Source organism: Antedon mediterranea, chromosome 2 (assembly GCF_964355755.1).
Source record: "Antedon mediterranea chromosome 2, ecAntMedi1.1, whole genome shotgun sequence".
Lineage (NCBI taxonomy): Eukaryota > Metazoa > Echinodermata > Crinoidea > Comatulida > Antedonidae > Antedon > Antedon mediterranea.
Genome location: NC_092671.1, coordinates 16,062,395 through 16,084,811, shown reverse-complemented (window position 1 = coordinate 16,084,811; position 22,417 = coordinate 16,062,395). Strand labels below are relative to the sequence as shown.

General features: G+C 33.1%; 2 protein-coding genes across 2 annotated transcripts in view; one reads left to right on the top strand and one right to left on the bottom strand.

Annotated features, from left to right (window-relative positions):
• The window catches only part of LOC140040571 (uncharacterized), a 40,743-nt gene extending 31,315 nt beyond the window's left edge, over nucleotides 1–9,428 (top strand). Inside the window, exons 5-7 of the mRNA XM_072086606.1 lie at nucleotides 1,390–1,506; nucleotides 1,854–1,938; nucleotides 2,233–9,428. Coding sequence (XP_071942707.1) covers nucleotides 1,390–1,506; nucleotides 1,854–1,938; nucleotides 2,233–5,058 — 3,028 coding nt within the window. The 3' untranslated portion in view covers nucleotides 5,059–9,428. The remainder of the gene's footprint in view (nucleotides 1–1,389; nucleotides 1,507–1,853; nucleotides 1,939–2,232) is intronic.
• Nucleotides 9,429–10,319: 891 nt separating this feature from the next.
• LOC140040573 (methylcrotonoyl-CoA carboxylase beta chain, mitochondrial-like) lies at nucleotides 10,320–22,236 on the bottom strand. The gene is made up of 15 exons (XM_072086608.1): nucleotides 22,081–22,236; nucleotides 20,467–20,618; nucleotides 19,864–19,965; nucleotides 18,613–18,740; nucleotides 18,029–18,141; nucleotides 17,197–17,310; nucleotides 16,696–16,760; nucleotides 16,128–16,227; nucleotides 15,555–15,723; nucleotides 14,809–14,885; nucleotides 14,650–14,716; nucleotides 13,704–13,860; nucleotides 13,164–13,278; nucleotides 12,636–12,721; nucleotides 10,320–12,189 (listed from the first exon to the last, which is right to left on the bottom strand). Exons 1-15 carry the CDS (start codon nucleotides 22,204–22,206, stop codon nucleotides 12,072–12,074), a joined length of 1,689 nt encoding a protein of 562 aa, XP_071942709.1. The 5' UTR covers nucleotides 22,207–22,236; the 3' UTR covers nucleotides 10,320–12,071.
• Between the last annotated feature and the right edge of the window lie 181 nt (nucleotides 22,237–22,417).

Sequence of the window (22,417 nt, the reverse complement as noted above, 5' to 3'; positions counted from 1 at the left end):
TGATATGTTTGTTTTTCACCTGTAATTCGCCCACTTTTCGATCGATCGTGAGGCCAAAACAAATGGAAGACTCCTAACTTTTCAGCGAAAATACCGGGTTTTCCCCAATTTGTATCAACGGAGTCTGGCAAAAATAGAAAGACAATTAATGCAGCAACTATACAACGTCAGGCTAGGTATATAGCTAGCGTATGATGTTCGTACGTTACCGATGTTTACCAGCTAGGCCTACAAAACTAAGCCTAGCTAGGCTAGGTCTAAGACCGTCCACGAGAGGTCGATCGCCACGAGCTACTTGGGTAGTGCATTGTTTCTCACTTTTTATCATAATTTACCATAAAATGTACATTTAAGACAAGGAATTACATGGTTTAATGTTTTTAAAGTGATATATATGTATTATTTTCCAAAAAAACGTCCAAAATTGCAGTGAAGGGGTCTTTAAATTAGATCTAAAATACGTAGGGAATGGGACTTCAAGTGAACATTCTGAAAATATATTATAGACATAATTTTAGCATGAATAAAATAGAATATAAAATCTCCAGACCAATTACGTAAGCAATATAAATCTGTTTATGAACATTAAACAGTATTTTATTCTTTATTCTATTTTTTTTTCTGTTAATTGGTCAGCGCTTATAGGCGCCAAGCATTTGCGCTATACACTCGAATCTCTCAATATCGTACTCTCTAGAAACCTGAAACTCTCCCAAAACAGACTTTTCTTGAGGTCCAAAAGGTGTCAAATTCTTTTTTACCATTATGTACAAACACATTCCAAATACCAGATTTGCGGAAAACCAGACATATTAGGTTAGTGTCTGGTATTGGGAGAGTTGACTGTATTGCACATTGAACTTTATTAATTCTATATTCCACTAATAATTATTACCTACAGTATAATAATATAATTTTATTCACCAACATAGTTGGTTTATTACAAACAAAATGAAAACAGCTCATACATAAATTTGCATGTACAGTAGGTAGACTTCCTTCCTTTTCTTTAGATTACATTATTTATGTATGTATTGCGTTTAATAATGTTTTATTGTAAAAATACTATTACTTGGGTAATCAATTTTCATTAGTGGTAATATCAATATATTAGCTGGTAGTAGTACTGTACATTACATAAGTCAAATTTTTATAATTCTAGTCTTCTATATTTTATCTCTATCTCAACATTAAAATAATTTTATATAAAAGGGAAAACTAATTGAGAAAAAAATATGACTATTAATAATACTATCTAATTAACGATGATATAGAGTAGGGTCATGGTTGGATTTATATAACAGATTTTGGTTAGGCTATGTCAGTATTGTGTGGATACAGTATATTCATTTATACTTATATCTATCAACTTTTGTTGTCTTCTTTCAGGAACTTCTGTGAAATGTCCAACTATCAAATTCTAAGTGCTGCAGACTTTGGAAAACATGTTAAACAGGTTTTTCCCAACATCAAGGTACGACGTCTTGGAACCAGAGGAAATTCAAAATATCCTTTATTTTTATTCAATAATTATCTGTCATTTGTGTAATTCCCAGTGGATGATCTGTCATTTAATTAGATACTATCTAAATTGAAGTACTTAATCAGTTACTTAAATCAAGGCAAAAGGTTTATCTGTGGCGGCTACACGATCAGATCCACACCCCTAACAGTTGGTATTTGTTGCAGCCAGACATAATATCAAAGGACTGTTATGAGTTCCTATCTTGGCAAGGCGAGCTCAGTCTCCTGTTGTTTGATTGCCTTGATCAAATAGTAATATTTATTATAAGCAGTTATTCTAATATAATCTTATTTAATCTTATTGTTATTAATCTTTAACTAATCTCTACGTATTGCTACAGTGGCATCAATAAAAAAACAGAGGTCCGTCCACCGTCTTTGCCAAACCTTGATTTAATACGTACAAAGAAGTCGGTAAGGAAATTTAAAAAATATATATGTAGTATTTGTATTGTTCTTGTTTGTTTGTCATTCTAGTAATCTATATCACAACACACACTTATTATCTATGAATGGATGACTAGTTGGTGACAAGAACGCTAGTTGGTCATACCAAGTACCGTTTTGATTTTACGATCATTCGGGAAACCACCTCACAACACGCACAAACATACACTTATTATTATTCAACCTAAACATCAAGAAATAACTATAATTTGGTATGAATGTTAAAAGATAATTAAATATATTGTACTTTGTTTTCATCAGGTACATGGTTCTATTCTTGGTGCTGATCAACAAATAAATGATTCTGCCAACATTGTAGTTTGTGAATGGGCATCTAAACGAATTGGATGTGCAATTACTTCAGTCGTCGATTTAGCCAAACATCTTGTCAGTACCAATAACGTACAGGGAAAATCTGCAGCAGCTTTTAATCTTCTTGTTGAGCATCCATCAAAACAGCTGCTTCACCGAGTTAGAACTGGTGCTTTGACTCACAAGGAAACTAACTTACATCTTCAGAGGACAATACAACGTCGTCAAATGCACAAACAGAAACAACAATCTGAGGCCAATAAGCAGTCAAGTTGTACTTCAACAACAGTACCAAAGCAAGTAGATTCCTCCAAAACTGTTGAATCGGTGGAAATGGTATACAGTGATTATCAATTGAAAATAGATAGCGACAGCGGACATTCAAGAGGATCGGATTCAAGCTTTAGCGGCAGTGATGTTGCTACTGATCATGATAACTTATTGTCATCTCCAAAGAAGTTCTGTAGTAGCACAGCTAATAACCAGAATAATATCAGTCATAAAGAAAGTCCAAACACAAGAAAACTTAAGCCACTGATGCCAAAGACACCAATCTCTGAGTCTCAACAGAGAGGAGGACAGGTGATCTGTTTAATGAGCAGCCCGATGGCTGGATCTCAGATGACAGGAACTCAACCCAGGCAGTGTACAACACCTGTAACACCTGTGACACCTGTACTTCAAGTGAATGATCAAACATACTTATTAATTACACCAAGCACAAGTGCAGCTATCTTGCAAGATCCTAAAAGTAGTGGGACACCAGCCATTGATTCTATCAAAAAGGCACCAACCATCGTTGCTACAAACAGTATTTCTACAAATAGTCCACAGCGTGTAGTGACAACAAAATCAAATTGTCAGACTGGTATTGTAGGAGGTTCATGTTCTACTATGCCAAACGCTTCCACCATAAGTATTGGTAAAAGGAGCCTAAGAGTTTTGTCACTTCCTGTGCAGTCAAGTAATATGCACAATGTTGTGCTAAATAACACCACTTCAAAGTTGACATCTAACATATCCACACCTGAGTCTACACCGATGACATCTACACCAATGATGTCCCGCGTTCCAAAGAAAATTACCTCTGGTCCTATACCAGTATCTATTTCAGTAGCTGGTGGTTCTGTGAATGAGAATCAGGTCAAACTTCAGAGTAGGTCTATTTCAGTCAATGAGCTACATATATCGAGCGACAACAAGTCACTTAAACCAGAAACACAAGCATTAAATGTAAGTGATAATTCAAGCTCAGCTAGTTTACTCAAGCTTATTGGACTACAAAAGGAAGACCAGTCAACTAGACTATGTGTGAAGACCACTAATAAACCTGATTCCAGTACTGGCTCCATTCTCCAGGATATGTTAGTGTTGCGGAGTGATGGCAATATCCATGACTGGCAAAATACATGCTCTTCACCATCTATTCAAGTATTAAACTCAACCATTCCACGGGCCTCTTCAGCCAATGCAAACTCATTGACTTTGATTAATACATCTCAGGTTCCTACTAACAATATCGGCACCATCTACAACATTCACAATAACACACTGCCAGTTGTTGCACAGTCTGGTAGTACTAGTGTACCATCAAGTCCTGGTTACATATCCCAACCACACACACCAACTCATGGGCAACATTATGTTATTCAGACTATATCATCACCTGGACCTTCGGAATCTGGTAATGTCTTCAGCTTTACTCCAATTGCAAACACAGGGTTTCAAAATGGCTTACCTATAAGTCCCAAGCCAATGCCTAAACCTAAGCCAACCATGGGTGTAAAACTTGATCTTTCTGAAAAAAATTCTCAACTGGTGATGTGTCAAGACTCACCCAGACAGGTACCTAAAACAGCTAGGCAGGAATTGAATGCCTTGAGAGGTGGACAGAGTAACATCCGTCCTGTTAGAAATCGTAGGGTATCCGCATCCTCGAGGAAAAAGATGAACCAACCCTATGTGTCAAAGACAACAATTGGTGCTGGGGTACTAACTTCACCTGGAAACAGTAGAAGTGCCACTCCAGTGTCATGTATGCTTACAAATGCCAGTAATATACAACTGTATCAGTCAGAATCTGAGAGTATGCCTCCCCCTTCACCAAATCCATTAAAAGTTGAAGTGTCCCCGTGTGTTGCACATGCATCTAGTTTGTTAAACAACAGAAGTATTGATCAAGCTGCTTGGAGAAGACAACGTAGGCTTTCAGGACCCCCAACCCAATTCTCGTTAACAAATGTCGGTCCACAGTTGCTAAATGCTGATGCAACAATATCATTGACCATTAGACAAAGTCAGAGAAGTCAGTCGGTACCGCTGCCAGAGTTAGGATTTGACGCTCTACTGCCAAAATATCAAGCAATGTGGAGTGCCAAAGAAAGTCTGACTCCATTGCCATCACACTTACAAGAAATAAGCATAAGTGAGGAGGATTTTCTGGGTACTGATGAGCAAGCTGGAGACCTAAGCGTAACTACCTCAGTAAGTGCTGATGATAATAGTATGATGGAGCCATCATGGGATCTTGATAGGGAAGACACTGTTTTGACAAATAGCAATGCTGCCAACACTATGTTCACCAGTACTCTAAACTGTGGCAGCAATGTCACAGATGATGTCATGACTAATAGCTTGACACAAGATAATATTCTACAACAAATAAGCACAACTTCTAGTTTCTCCGGCAGTGAAAACTCTATAGATATGGATACGGATTCTTTTGATGCTTCATGGTCTTTAGGTCATTTATCTTCTCTTCCATGTGGATCATGAAATTATTTATTTAATTCATTTTTTATTATAAAACCTTAGTCATCTGTATAAATATATATACTATATAGTATTCTCAGATTTATGACAGAAACCAGGTCTGTTACAAGTAAATGATAGTTCCCGGTTGGAAGTTGGATATACTATCTTCTTAAGACATAAAAATGTATAAAACATGAATTATACCATATTGTATAAACATGACAAGAAGATGGAGATACCAAAATGAGAAGTGTGTGATGTTTAAAAGTACAAAATATAGTTTACTGAAACTTCTTAGTTTAGGTTGAATTGCAGTTTGTTAAAAGAAAAACAATATCATAATTTGCTAGTTTTTTTTAGACTTGCAGTCTGAATGTGCTGTACAATTATACAGTACTCCATATCAATGAACTTGCAGTTAAAATACTGTAAGTACTGTAATTAATGAATTTTTTAAAATATTGATTTGCAGATTCGTCTATTACACATATCTTTATGAAAACAATAACTTATCATTTTTATTCCTACGCATTAACATATTTTGCTACATTTTTTGTTTTTAGCGGTTTGAATCATTCCTATTGTTTTTGTTGGAGATATTCTCTCTACTCGGATATCTTCCAGATTAGTTTCATACAAAACCAATCTGGTGTGCACACTCGTCAAGTCCGCGCATCTTGTGTTTTTTACCAAATACCACGCTCTCGCACACCGCACCTAAAATCTCACGCTTTTCCACGAATCTCAAACTTGTTTCAAATTACTTGTTCATCAGGCCTAGAATCACCAATCTAGGCCGCAACAACGTAAGAATCTTTGGGAAGTATGGTAATGAGTTAGGAAAGTTTCAGTGCAGGAACGTTTCAACCCAGTCAGTCAGGACATTTCGTCCGAATTTGTGTCAGAAAATGTGTCAAAATTTGAAAATTTTAAGCTTGACATTAAATCAACAAGTAAATGTTAATTATTTAAAAGATTGGTTTAAAAGTTGCATGGCTGCATACTGCTCTGCAAGGTATTGCCTAAAATAAATACACCCACTTTTTAAGTCTTGGATTAATAAGTCACTACCGAGTAGAGTTATATAAGTATATATAGTGAATAGTCACTAAACCTAATTATAATTTATTCTATACACAAAATATCCACAATGCACTTTTTTTTTAGAATTGTAGAGAACAAAAGTATTTTACAATCAAAGTTAGTTAATTCAATGAATTGCCAATTTAGATAGTTGCATGATGTTGCATGTATGACAAATTATTTAGTAAATATCTTTACTATTAAAACAATTAGATATAGATTTTACCTTTCATATTTCCACAATATATATAATATATTTCCCCCTGTGTAGTATTTATTTAATAACTTAATTGATGTGTGTTTTTTCTGTAAATATGTGTACATTATTATATTATATATCTTATGTGTGCTTTTCCAATTCGCTTGATTAGTATCATCTTTAATGAAGTCAAAGTAATTGACATTACTACTTTTAGTACTCTTAGTTTTAGCCCAAAATATCTTGCCCAAAGAACATTGCATTAAGACCTACTGTCCATGCTAACCTGTAGGTTTTTAGTCAAATAAATTCAGTGTCATTAAACGTTGGTTGTTTTAGTACCAGTATATTTAAAGCTATTTACAGTAATTGATTTTCTGTGATGGTTTGTTATATTAGATTTGTTTAGGCTGGCCTAGTCCAATCTTGATTGTATGTTCCCCCCACGACTCCCTCTTCCTGCTCTTACTATAACTTATAATTTGGTGTTCCTTATTATATGCTATGGACCCCGACATATAAATAAACACTGATCAATCGTATAGTTGGCGGATGCCTTTTATTTATTCTCGGCTCTCTCTACATTGCTCCATCCATGTTGTCTCTTTAATTTCTATCCTTTTCCGCCTTCTATCTGACGTTATGTCTATGATTATGGCTCCTTTTAGCATTCATGGCAACACGCATGGTTGCTAGGTTTTTGCATATCTTATGTCATATTTGTACTCCCTGTTTCTAAATTTAAAGTCAATTGTATTTTTATTTTTGGTACACATCTACACCATTTAAAGTATAGGGATCCTCACTATACAATTATCTTATTGTTGTAAAAGTTAATTCATAAAGTTCTGTCTACACTATGTCACTTTATGTGACAAGAAAATGTTATGTGCCCATATATGGACATGTTGGTATCATATCACTACCATATTTGTGAATATCACTACCATATTTGGGTACATCACACTATTTTTGTCAAACTAGTTTGATATTTAAATCTATTTTTTGTAGTAGTCTTCTTCATTCAACAGTTGATTACCAGTCAATTTAAATGATGATAAGACAGTTCACAGATATTTATTTTGTGGCGTCCTGTATAGCTGTGTGTTGATGGATTTCTTTGGACCTCTGATCTCAATCAAAACTTAAGCTCTTAGAGTGCAATTACTGTTACCAATTACCCATAGTAAATATGTCTTGACCTTTGTTTGATACACGTATAAACCCACCCTCCAAATTAGGAGTAATTTTTATGCAAAATTTTATTTTGATTGGGTTGGAAAGAGACACATATATACAACGCCAATGTTGTTTGTGTATGTTACAGCATGGACCTATACAGTATATAGAAATATCATGTTTATCATTTAACCTATTGTTTAATAACTGTACTTTGTACATGTGAATAGATACTGGTACATATGTTGCTGCATTGAGGAATAGAAATAAAATCCAACTCATTTCAATGTTTATGAAACTTTTGTCTAACCGTAGAGCCATAGAATTAGCTACATGGTCTGACCAAGGAAACCAAATCCAATTTAAATCCTGTGTTAAAAAAACACAAGATTTCTTTTAATTTGATGTCCTTTTAATTCTTTAAAGCACAAATAGTAGATTTATTCAGCTATTTACGCATAATTAGGAGAAATAGTGTAGATATAACATAAAGCAAAAAAAAAAGCATGGTTTTTGTAATTTATTTTGGTTTGTTTGTATTTAAGGATAAATAAGAATGACTTATTTTCATCAATTTATACATGTTTTTTTATTATGTTCAACTATATTTAATCGAAATATGAAACCATTGTATGATATCTACTATGATAGATAGAGTGAAGTTACATAATTTCACTATTAACTGGTTAAGAAATAATATTTTAAAGTGCAGGAAACTACTTTTAAGAACATGGCAATCAACTTGCATTTTAACATAAAATGTGCAGTACATTAATGCTAAAAATTAACATTATTTTATTGTTAAAACAATGATTATTTACAGACATTAAATTTACCACATTAATGCTCATCTTTACTGCAATAATTAATAATAAATTTTAGCTGTATTGAGAAATTTTTAAAGAATTTTAATATTAGATGAATAATGTGAATTTACTGTTTGATATAAAACAGTCATTTTTTGTAATATTAATTATTTGGATTGGTAAGGATTAAGTATTTAACTAAATTTACTGATTACTGTAAGTTTAAGTTTTAGATATTAATTTATTGTTTGTTACAATATGTGGTAACATTTAGAACAATTCAGGTATTAATACAGTTAAAGTGAAGTTTTTTTTAGTTGTAAATTGTGTATATTGGATGGAAGGTTATAGGGTTTAAACTTGATTTTAAACTCTGTTTGCTTGGGGAAAAGTCCCCTATTCAAAGTGCATTTTAAAAAGTAGGTAAGAATTTGGGAACTTTGGAAAGTACCGTAAAGTTTTAGATAGGTTTTCCGGTTTACATGAGTGGAGTTTGGAGTATATATTTAAGAATAACTCTTACAATAACAAGAAATGGGCTGGGCCCTGCAGATGCATGCTGTGTTTGTCGTGTTCACTCCTGTTTACATCTACACTATTTACTGTAGCTTAGAATTAATATAAAATATGTCATACAGTCTGATATTAAAAATGTACTTTTATTTTGTCTCAACATTTGAAATTATGTTAAGTCATACATATGTTGTAATTATATGGCATTGTTTTCTTTGTGCTTAATTCGCAGAAAATAATGTTCGCAAGAAACAAATTTGAATGAATTACTAATTTTCCTGGGAAATATGAGATGCGTCTTTAGATTCAATGTTGTATTGTTTATGAATACAGTACATAAGCGTTAGATAGAAAGATGTATTCTATTGGGGATGAAAAAAGTTAATGTCTATATTTATATAGATAGTCTGTGGAGTGCAGAAAGGTCAAAGGTCCAGGTATGATTGACACCCATTTGTAAAGGTGTGTTTTTTGGGGACACAATTTTTTGACGTGATTTTTTTTACTATATTTTTTATCTTTCAAATGGCAGAATACCGGTACCGTTTAATATCCACGGACATTTTTTGACATTTCACCATTTGAGGTCGAAATAAAAGTTTTTGAGATAACTGTTGTTGTTTGTTGTGATGTTATATTACTATACTATATACAGTATCAATTTTGGTTCTAGACAGCCATTCGGTTTAATATCGGTAAACTTTGCCACACCTGTAGTGTTATACGTTGGAGCGGATTCAGGATTTTGAATTAGGGGCGAGCGACTTTAAGTAATCTTGCACCTCCCACTAGTCTAGTTGGCCTGGAAATGACACTCTTATATATCGCGCATCAATCGGCAAAACGATCAAGCTTTTTCTGACCAGTAAACACAGTGACAACATTTTTTGCGTACCCTTGATTGTTCTTCATGCAGAGTTGACAGTGACTTGTTTTGATTTGCATTAATGCATAGATGGCTGTTAAATTTTAGCGGGTGGTTAAAGCCTCTTTAGCCCTGCCTAAATCCGTGCCTGTACGTATACTCCAGTTATGGGTAAAAATCACAGTAATACTAATAACGAAAAAAAAAAGACTGGCTTTGGCTTATGGCAAGTCAATATAGTACCTCTATCTCCTATAACTGTAAACAACTGTGTTTCACTAATCCATGTTGTAATTGAACATATGTTTGAAAACAATAATTATTTTTTTATGTAAATTTATACCTGTACTTTGAATACTGATGATGTTATTTTTAGAAGGTTCTTTTATGGCTGAATTCAGAATTGATTTAATGAAAACGTCAAATAGATTGGTTTTGTATGTTGGTTTAATAACACTGCTCATAATGTGTCTAAACATGATGTATTGCTAATTATTAGCTCATTATCTGTATCAGTTCAAAGGATACCGACCTTGGACACCAATACTCATCATCTAATTACGCAAATACATGACGTCTTCAAATCTATTAGTACATTTTCAGTTTAATTTCCCTTTGATGAACAAACAATATAATATAATGACTTGCATTTAATATGTATTTCACTTTCACTAATTTGAACGAAATCTTCTAATAATTTGATAATGAATTATATTGTATTTCACTGTTGATCACTACTTGTTTAGAAAATCCCCTACTCATATTCAGATATTAAACTCGTCTCTTATTTTCATATTAAACAATCTATGGGTAAAAAATAACGTCCCCTCAAGTCATACAGAATTGTAAATATTTAAAAATCGATCTTTTTAAAAATATATCATTTAACCCAGCTTCAATTTATTATTTTTTTAACCGATATTAAATGATTAAAACCAAAAGTTACTATAACATAGATGTTGTTAAACTAGATTGCTTGTAGTTTATATTCATTATCTTTTTATTGAAACATTGTTGAAATAATTAAAAACATACAGAGTCAAAGTAAGCAGTTATGAAATATGTGATGAGTAATTCAGTTGATTTCCTACAGACAGCAATAAGCCGATTCTTTCCCATTCAATTTACCATAATGCAATATTTGATAGTTTTCATGCATCTCAAACCTTGTACAACAAACCGAGGATAATTATTAAGAGGGAAATTTCAGACAAGGGGCCCTGTATGTATTGCTTGGCTTTGCACATCTATGTCTAATGCATGCTTGCATTTGGCTAAATCCAGTACGGGAAAGACAGCATGACCATAATGTGTGCAGATGAGGGTTTGTTGTGTTTTATGGGAACCCACTAATGTACACTACTGTATATATAATAGTAGTAGTAGACATCTTGAGAGAAAATGGCGTGCACCTTGGTTGGACCTCACTCGCGGAAGCAGTGAGATTACAGTTCAAGAATATGGAAACCTGTTTATACTGTACTATTATACCAGTATGTTATTGTTAACATATTTATATTGTTGCATATGTATTTTAATAGAGTTCTGTTTTTTTGGTTTTTTTAAAAATCTACACAGGTTATAGATAGTTGGTAAATAAATACATTATACACAGCATATCTAGACACTTGATAGTACACATACATATTTTTATTCTGCAGAATGCTTCTGGTCTAAGAAAATAAATAGTGTTGGTTGTCATTCTACATTTCACAGAAACTAAGTTTGTTTTCAAATTCATAACTACCTTTAGATAGCAACAATTTTAATACTATATTTTATACATGGCAGGTCGATGATTCTTGTTGATAACCATAATTTTAGTCTACAAATTTCAACCAATGATCATATGGCCTGTTTCTATTGAGCACAAGAATACAGATTTTCCTTGCACAATTTCTAGCTCAATTTGACCTCATTTGACTATTCTCTGTTGATAACAATGACATCAGATATATTTTCTGCTGGTAAACACAGTGACATTTTCTGCACATGTGTGGCAACCATCGATTGTTTTATCGTTCTTCACAGAGTTTCCACAGCTAAAGTTAACCGATAATTGTTATAGCTGTGGAAACACGGCCACAAAATAATGTAGGGTAGGCTAAACCTGTTTATTCCCCCCGAGTAAAAAGTAGGCAGCAAAACGATCTTTATGACAAAAAAAACTGTTTAAAATTTTTAAATGAACCATAATAAACATTGTTGATATAAAGTTTGCGGTACACCACATATATTTAGTTCTGAAAAGAAATATTGATTTTGCCATGCAAACCTTCAAACAATATACGACTATTGTTGCTGTCCAGTATTGGAGACCCTGTTATCTCTAAACACTTTTTAAAATATAATATTCATCTGTTTCATAAATCTGTTTTTGGTGGATTGATTACATACGGAACACGCCAAACCGTGTATCATTTATAGATGCGTTGAGAGCAGCACTGAGACTAAGACCAAGGACTGTTCTGGTATCTGCTGGGTCTATAACACCATCATCCCAAAGCCTGAAATAACATGTGTAAATGTGTTAACTTTTATATTCAACTTAAAACTCAATTTCCATAATTTAGCGTTTTCCCCTATTATATCATTTTTTGTTTATTTCAACTACATCTAACAGCAAAAAATTGCCTATTATAGGATGCCTTAAAAATATTTGGATATAAAAACACAGTAAAATAACAGTAAATCTGATATTTTAAAAACTTTTATCTTTAATGGTAACAGCATTGATAAATAAATTTACTATATTCATTATTGTTATCCGTAAAACATATAAAATGTATTTTTGAATGTAAAAGGAATAGAAATATGTATGATGGTGTTTATCATTTTCAATAGATCAAAGCCTATGTGCTTCTTTTTGAGGTTTTAAGGTTTTTTTTTGCTACTTTCCTGACAAAAGCACTAAATTAGTTTAACTAATAATAATGTATTATTTATAGCCTACCTTGCACTGGAATAGTAGGGGCTTCCTTCACGGTCATATTTTTCTAAGATTGGTTTCATTAACTGTTCTTCTTCCTCAGCTGTGAACTACAAAAATCCATCTTATTTTATTGTAAGGATTAGATTATGATTAGATTATATACAGATTAGATTATGATTATTACAGGATTAGTATCAAAGGCTATTGATAGTTCAGCATTGATTAGATTTGTGCCTTTTTTGTGATCCTTAGTCTCCTTGTGCCAAACAAAACTTTGGAGACAGTGATATTCCTAAAAGTGTTTTGCTCTGCTTAATCACTGTTTACACAATCAAACTTGATGTGACAACAAAATGCGATGTGCCCATGGACATGATGATGTCATATCCCTACCATATTTGGGCACATAACACTTTCTTTGTTAGTGTAGACAGAACTAGGGAATGAAGGATTTGGTCCTAATTGTGTATTATAGAGACATTATTACTTTACTATGTTATATTGTGTCTATACAATTATAGACAAATTAAATAAAAGCATAAACTTTACTTCTTTTCCTTCCCGTTTACGTTGTGCTTTCATGACTTGAGCTAACACTAGAGCTGCTTGTTTTCCCCCCATCACTGATATCCTTGCATTTGGCCACATGTATAAAAATCTTGGCCTAGATAACAAGAACAATGCACAGGTAAATATTTACTCATGTATTTACATATTTTCAACAAATTATTTTAACAATTAGGATAGCGATCTTTAATTTATAGATAATAATATATTCATTGTTTTCTACTCTTACTCTCTCCACCCTCTATTCACCAGCCTGTGCCTTCTTTGTTGTCTAAGTATTCTCTTGCACTGATGAAGGGCTAGTGTTGCCTAAGAGCTGTTTTACTTTATCGTTGATTTAGATTTTTGCTTATTTTGTATCTCTATTAAGTTCCAGCCGCTGATACCCACAGCATTGTCAGTTTTTCAGGGATTTGCTTTTGGATTTATATATTCATTGATATTAATATAACCATGGACCTATAAATTAGAATTTATAGGTCCATGATATAACCAAGATATAAATTGAATGAAGTATCTTACCCATAGGCTCTTCCACACATTCCATAGTTACCAGCACCAAATGAGCCTCCAACTATTAATGTAATTTTAGGTACTTTTGCACAAGACACTGCTGTCACTAACTTGGCCCCATTCTTGGCAATTCCACCAGCTTCAGCTTCCCTCCCAACCATAAAACCTATAATGATACCAACATTTAAACTGTCAACACTGAATTTACAATATGACTATAAGTTATTCAATATATTACTGTACACCACATTGTTCCACCATGGATCTATAAATGTATCCTGTACTCTTTAATTTCAGACAGTTTTCCAACATTTTTAAATTCACTTAAATCACATGTTTTATATTGACTTTGTTGAATCGACTATAATGTATTTTATCCGTTTATTTTATATTGACACTGTTGATTCGTCTATTTGTTATTTAAATATTTTTATATAGTTTATTATATATCATTGTTGTAACTTTGGGAGTACGGAACCTGAACTCTTGTTATAGTGATTAGGTTCACTTTTAGGTTCCTGCCTACTCCCTTAGTTTCTGTGTTTTTGTTTGTTTGTATCTGGTTTTTGGCAATAAATAATAATAATAATAAGAGATGGACTTTTCCTTTTATAAACTATGATAAAGGAAAAGTGTATCCTAAAGTAGAACCTATATTAATGGAACACCTTTTAGACCCAATAGAAAAGTGTTGTGTCCCTTTATTAGTAGGGATGTCCCACTTATTAATAGGGGTGTCTCCTAAATAGGGGTTGGCTGTTGTGTTAAAACATATACTGCACCCCTTCATTTATTTCAAAAGAAAGCGTACCCTGAATAGAATGATAGGGGTCAAGTACTGTTTACTTTTACATATTAATGTAGATTTATTCTTTTTTATTAGAGATCTATGCACTGTTACCCACATAAATTTTATAATTAATTCAGTAATTTGAAATTCAATACAGCCACTTACCTGTTATATTTTGCATAAAAAGAAGTGGAATTTTACGCTGACTACAAAGTTCTATAAAATGTGTTGCCTGTAAAAGAAAATCGTATATATAATATATTTCATTAATAATAACAGCAAATTGTCTTTTACGTTTATTAATATCATTTAAACAAAACTTACTTTTAGAGCAGAAGATGAATATAAAACACCATTGTTTGCTAATATACCAACTGGATACCCATGTATGCGTGCAAAACCTACACAACAAATATAATGCATTAATGATGTATAGAAACCAAAAAAGAACACTTCTAATTAATTACCACTTTAATTTAGCTAGGATAAATACAAAATATATGCAGATTCTTTATTAAAATGATTCTAATTAAAGACCAAAACAAAAACCATTCTTAAATCTACCATTACAATATTTTATTCCATTTGGTTTGGGAACAAAACTAGTACTGATAATGAGCTTTGATATGTTTGAAATAGTACAATAGGACACCTATTAAGGGGGACACCTATTAAGGGGGGACACCTATTAAGGGGGACACCTATTAAGGGGGGACACCTATTAAGGGGGGAACACCTATTAAGGGGGACACACCTATTAAGGGGGACACACCTATTAAGGGGGACACCTATTAAGGGGGGACACCTATTAAGGGGGGACACCTATTAAGGGGGACACACCTTTAGGACTCAACAAAGTGTCCCATTAATAAGGGTGTCCTCTGAAAAGGGGTTTTCTGTAGTGTTTTCTTTAGTGTTTTCTGTAGTGTTTTCTGTAGTGTTTTCTGTAGTGTTAAAACATATATTTTTGATTGTTTGTTTCATGAGAGTCCCCTTAATAGATGTGTCCAAAAAGAGAGGTTCTATTATAATTTGGTATAACAAAAATTCTCTATAACACAACATTTTACCTGTAACTATTGTGTCACCATACATTTGCTTAAATTCATCAAATACACTTCCGTCAACAATCCTGCTTATCACCTGACGTATATCATAAACCTTACTGAAGTCTGTAGATACAATACCATACAACTCATCTATTGAATAAAGAGGCTCCTCCGGTTTCACAATGCTTACCTTAATGTTTGATGATGAAATAAGGAAAAGAATACAACATAAAATTAGGGTATGTTCAGATCCATGAAGTTATGCTTTCATATCACAATGTCATATTATAATTAGCGTCGTAACAGAAAAGTGTTCATATTTGCTTATCTAACGCATTTGTTAGAAGTGTGAACGATTTGGGGCGAACATCTGGTATGCCGGAGTAAATTTGATTGGTTAGAGGTCAAGATTGTAAATCTACTAATCTTGTACTTTGATCTTTTGTAACACACAAAATATCAATGTCGTAAGAGGTGGCTTCCACTAATCTTTTCCTGGTTCAGACCTATGGAGTTGTACGCCGGTACAGATTTCCCAGTTGTGGTAAAGACTTCCCAGTCCCAAACATAACATTTAATTCTACACACACTTACATTTGGCGTATTTTGTCGGTTGAGGTTTGCTACAACTCGTCTTGCTAAATGTAGAGCATGTTTATCATTCTGAGCATAGTGGTCTGTTACTCCAGATGTTCTATAAATAATCATATTTTAAAATTATACCAAAAGATAATAATGTAATCAATTACAGTACATAGAAAGCAAAATGCTGGTTACTTCGGACCTTTTCTTTTTTTTTTATACATAAAATAAGCAAATTGCCAAGAGAAGTCATTCACTATCCTTCTTAAAGGTGGCAATCCCATTCACAAGACAAACATATACACAAGATGCTCTATATAAAAAGTCTTATTACAAGTCTTTGGGAGTGGAGTCATTGTGTCTAACACACACGTAAAAGGCCCTTGATGTAGGCCATTTACAGCCCAATTAAAATTAGGACTTCTAGATATAAGAAACACACCAAACAGTACACACCTGAATGTGTTGAGGAGTGTAATTAGTAAAAATATCAACAAGGCCTGTTGTATATTATGATTGATATATTGATTCAACAATAGAGTCAACAGGATTGATTGACTACATAGATTGTTCATTTTACCTGCAGTGCATATTAGCCCCACCTAGATCCTCTGCAGACACCTCCTCACCTGTGGCTGCTCTTACCTTTAAAAAAAGTTTACTAATTAAACTTTGCACCACTAGGAGGCAATGCAATGTAAGCGCAATGCAAGCAAGTTGACCAATAAAAAACATTGCTTGTAATTTATCAAACTACTTGCGTTGCGCTTACATCCTCACATTGCATCCGAGTGGAAAAAAAATCATTAGAAAACATAATTGGGTTGGTTAAATAAATGATTATGTGTATTTATTGTATTGCATACCCATGCAAACTGACTGTTAATTCTTAAATATGTTGAGTTGGCTCACATTTTTTATCATGTCTTTTACTTATTTTTTAGAGTAACATTTTTCTTCCCATTTCTTTTATGTAATTCAAAAGCAAAATTTATGTTTATTTAAATTTCTTGGTTTTATTTTTTCTTTTTCCTTGCTAGTTTCTCATCATTCTTTCATTATTCATTTTTTTCTCACATACCAATGGTGGTCCAGCTAGAAATATTGTCCCTTGTTGTTTAACTATAATACTCTCATCTGCCATGGCTGGGACATATGCGCCACCCGCTGTACAGCTACCCATTACAACTGCTATCTATCAATATGAGAAAGCAAAATATAATCATGAATTTTGAATCAAGAATTATTAAAATTGTGTACACAATTTACCATATTTACCACTTTGGTTTGTAGCACTAATACAGGCATGAAGTCTCATAAGAATTTAGAAATGGCATTCTAGGTTTTGAATGTATTTTTATTTTATTTATTCGACTTCTCACTAACTCAGTTAACAGGTGGTAAACAATTTGCACAGTGGCTGTGTGTGACAGTGGCTGTGTTTGTGTGGACTAGTACAACGGGGTAACCCCCTACTCGTCTCGAAAGATGTACTAGGTTCTTTAAAGTGCGCATGAGCAGCTATGTGCACACTGGACCTACGGTTTATAGTCCTTATCCGAGAAGACTCGTTGTACCACCAGAACCATGGAGCGAGTGAGCCTCAAACCCTTGCCGATGTTATGGCTACGTAATTACGGTTCCACTGTCTTAACCGCTCGGCCACTCACTGATGAATGTAGGTTTTTTAATCATCATATGTCCAGCAGCTGTACATTTATCTGCTCATCTTTTTTACTTTATGTTTTCAACTTTTATCTACTGGTATATATTTTTTATATTAATAAAATTAATTATTATTTATAATAATAATTAATAATTATTTGTCAAGGCAATCCCACCACAAAATTTTGCCATCGTCCACTACTTTTTTTTCTTATTGTCTTTTTGACGAAATAAATATCTTAATTTACCTGAGGTATACCCATACTGGACAATGTTGCTTGATTGAAGAAGATTCTACCAAAATTATCTCTATCAGGGAACACTTCATCCTGCCTTGGCAAATTGGCACCACCAGAATCAACTTTAAAACAATTAAATTAAACTATTATTTTTATAAATAAAACAAAACTGCCATTGTTCCTTTTACACTTACTGACACTGACAGTCATTTAAAAATGTTGTTTTCCATACAAAAAATCCCACTCTACCCTTTCTTTCTCTTAAAGTTAAATATTTGTTCACTTTCTGCCCTTTTGCATGGGTCTATTAGTGGAGCTGTAGTGGTTAACGTGCTTGCCTTCCAATTCTAAGGTCCAGGGTTCAATCCTGACCTAGTGCCAGGGTTGTAACTCACGACTTTCAACTCCACTCTCTAAGCCTCAAATGCACGATAAACTATAAAATAGTTTATCCATCCTGTAATTGGCGAGTTTGTGCTTGCTGTTGGATGAGTATAAAATTTAAAAAAAAAAAATATAAAAAAAATTATTTTTTATTGCATTGTACTATTTATATAGATATTTACTGTCAATGGCAATATTTATTGACTTACCGAGGTATATACAAGGCAGGTTGTTTTCTCGTGCTATGTCTTGCGCTCTCAGATGCTTTTTTACTGTGATTGGATAATATGTTCCTGCTTTCACTGTTGCATCATTTGCCACAACCATACACTCAACACTACAAATAATAATTGGTATTTGTTAAGAACATTTAAATTTAAATTGTTTTACATATTTGAGATGCAATGTTGTATGATGATAGTATACAACCCATGTTTGACGCCTATACAGGGTATACACCCGTTTCCTGTGAAACACTACAGCCAACCCCTATTCAGGGGATACCTCTATTAAGAAAACACTTTTCTGTGAAACAAACAAGGAGAAATGTTTTAGCACAACAACCAACCCCCATTCAAGGGACACACCCCTTTTAAGGGGACACTTTTTGGGGTCCTGATGGGATAATAGGTGATCTACTGTATTTAGTCATTCTATTTACTGTACTTTCATGATATGGCCTTCAATCCAGATGTCTTACTTTATCATTTATTAACCAAAAATATATTTCTGATTATTTCTTTTATAGAAAATGTTATTATTTCATCATAATTCTTGGAAACATCAAAAAGATAATAGAGATATTTTTAATAAGTTATATTTTATTTATTTTATTAATGGGTTATACAATCTTGCCATACAGTATTGTTAATGGGCTGACGAACAAAACCTTCATAAATTAGAGAAAACAATTATAGCAACTAGTAAAATAATTGAAATCATATATGTTAATACATTAGAAGAAATTTCCACTGAAGAAGCTGTTACTGAAAAAATGGAAGTTATTATTACCCCAAGAATAGCCATCCACTCAAAAAATATGTTTTCTTTAACAGAAGTGATAGAATTCGCTTACCTATGATCAAAACTAATAGGCCTAGATTACGAAATTGTTTTCTCCAATCTGCTATGAGGCTTTCTAATCCAAATTTTGTCAGGTGAACATACTTTTATCCAATTTTTATGACATGTTTTCTAACATTTTTATGATATTATTTTACTACTGCCATATTTTAACTTGTTTGTGTAATTTTTGTAATTGGTAACTTTTTTAATTTACCCTTTGGTGTCATGCTACTTGTATTTTACCGATTTTATCATATTTTATTAATTTTTATATACGTGACAAGCAAAACAATTTTTGTGCCAGAGTGCTTGACAGAATAAAAATTTAAATGATTCACAAATATTTATGATTAAATTTTGAGTAATAATAAAATTGTGATTATTGTCAAGCCTACCCGGATACTCGTCCAATACCAGTGATTATTCCTCCAGCTGGGACCTGTTCACTTCCATAGAGTTCATAACCAGCTAGTTGAGATAGCTCAAGAAATGGTGAACTAACAAAAGAATTAAAAATTCAAAACACATTATATAATAAATAACCCAATTCAATCAATATATCAACCTATTTAACAACAATGGGGGTTTGTGTAATGGATATCTTACCTTATGTACCTCTGAATCAATATTATTAAATTGCGAAATATATATACTAATAAAAATAATTTTTAATATAATTATATTAATACTGTACAATATAGTACTGTATAAGCTTAGTTCCCACTATAGTAGGACAGGAAATTACTTGCATTGTGCCTACGTCGTCCTTGCAATGCCTATTACTTATTTGAACTGATATTATTAAATTGCAAAATATACTAAGATAAATAATTAAAAAGTATATTAATACTGTACAAACGCTTGGTTCACAATAGGACAGGAATTTACTTGCATTGTGCCTATGTCGTCCTTGCGATGCTTATTACTCTTAGTGGAAACCAAGCTATTATAGGATGTATACCATTCATTAATTTTCCCTGAATGTTTAGGATACATACCCGGGATCCAACAGATTTGTGATTCGATCTCTTGGTAGCATTTTACCCTGTGAGACATGTCTCTCAATATATTTTGCTCCACCTCCTTGAGTAATCACACCAACTTTTTCTTTTAACTCTGCAACAAGATCTTGCATCTTGCCATAATTATCCTATACAGTTAAATCACATAATTTTGGTTATATCATATTAGTGCAATACAATAATTATAAGTACTGTATTTATTCGAATAAATTTACCGTTGGGTGTGATATGGTAAACATGTATTACAAGCCCGTATCTAGGGGGGTGCGTTTGGTGCAGACGCACCCCCCGCCCCCCCCCCCCCCAAGTCCCAAAAGGTCCACTATTTCCTCGGTTGGTATTTTTTCTTGTCTTGTTTAACTAAAGACAATATCATTATATATACAAAATTTACATTATCAATGGTATACAAACAAAAATATGTTAATATAAAATGAAAAAAAACCGGTAATTAAATTACGGAATCTGAACTGACTACAAACTCGGTGTAAAACATGCGCAGTCGATCATGTGACGACAAGCAATAGCTTAGCACTTCATGTACGCGGTACGCGGTAAAGTGTTTGTATTGCTGGAAATACAGACAAGTTAACCGGCGGTAAAGACGTGTCTGGAAATACAGACACTATCGAATACGGCGCCTAAACAAGGGAAGGAAGGCCTTTAAACATCATGAAAGCGTTAAGTTCTGGTGTCCATCGTTCAACTAGCCCAAGCCACAACAAAGAGTCTTAAATCAGTCTTTAGAACGTCAAATAACGCAAATTTTGCCAGGGCCTTCGGCGGCCCCCAGCCATTGTTGCTCGCTTCGCTCGCACCCCCCCCATTATAAATGCTGCATACGGCCCTGTATTATCAAATAAATAGTGTACCCCCTTTTATAATAATTTAATACAACACAATTTTAATATCGAGAAGTGATAAAATAAAGTGAAGTTGTATCAAAATGCTTGGTAAATTGTAGATCTTTCAAGATCTACAATTGAAATATAAATATAGTGTAATATAATATTGTGTATGCATGTTGGGCATTTATTCGAGGGGCGTTAGTAAGTTAGGTCTTCATTTGTGGGGTGTTTATGTGATTAAATACGCTATATAAAATCTGAGGTCTCAATAATAATTTTATTTATATACCTTCTATGCACAAGCATTTAGGCCTATAGGCCTATTCCCTTACAAAAAGTTTTATATAGATAAGAATTCTATAAAAAAAATTCTATAGAAGATCTATATAACATTTTCTATAGATTTTCTATACTAGGCCTATACTATACAGCCTAAATAAAGTTTTTTAATGGTTGGTTTATTTATTCTCCATTATTGTTTGGTTGGTCTGCGATATATTTTAAAGAATCATTATTACAATAAATATTGAGCAGTCAGTTAATTTTTTAAATTTTTTAAAATCACACTCATTAGTTTATGTCATGGGCCCTATATTTGAAAAGTCGTTGTAAGGCCTAGGCCAGCTTTGGAGATAAAGCAGATATCTAGTGCGCCAGAGTGCCTTTAACATGGTGGTAATTATGCTCAGTCTACTGGTTGATTGACGGCCGGTGGCCTAGCAATTACATCTGAGTTTCTAACCTTATACTGTGTAGAATTTTTGTCGGGTGCTGATCCAATAGTTGCAATCTTTTCTCCATGGTAATTTCTAGTTGAACATTTAAGCAACCTGACAGACAGTCTAGAAATACAACCGATTTTATTCATCTTATTTTTACAACATAAACATCCAACATTCCACCAATGTGTTTTTTAGAAGTGGGCCACCAACGTTGATTATGTGTTTTATTTTATTTTATACATTTTTAATGTGAAAAACTGTCGAAATACTGATTCCGAAACTAAAGATAACTGTGATAAGTGATGTTTTGTGGTTTAACAATATTTAAAATTATTATTATCTGGACATTTGAAGCAA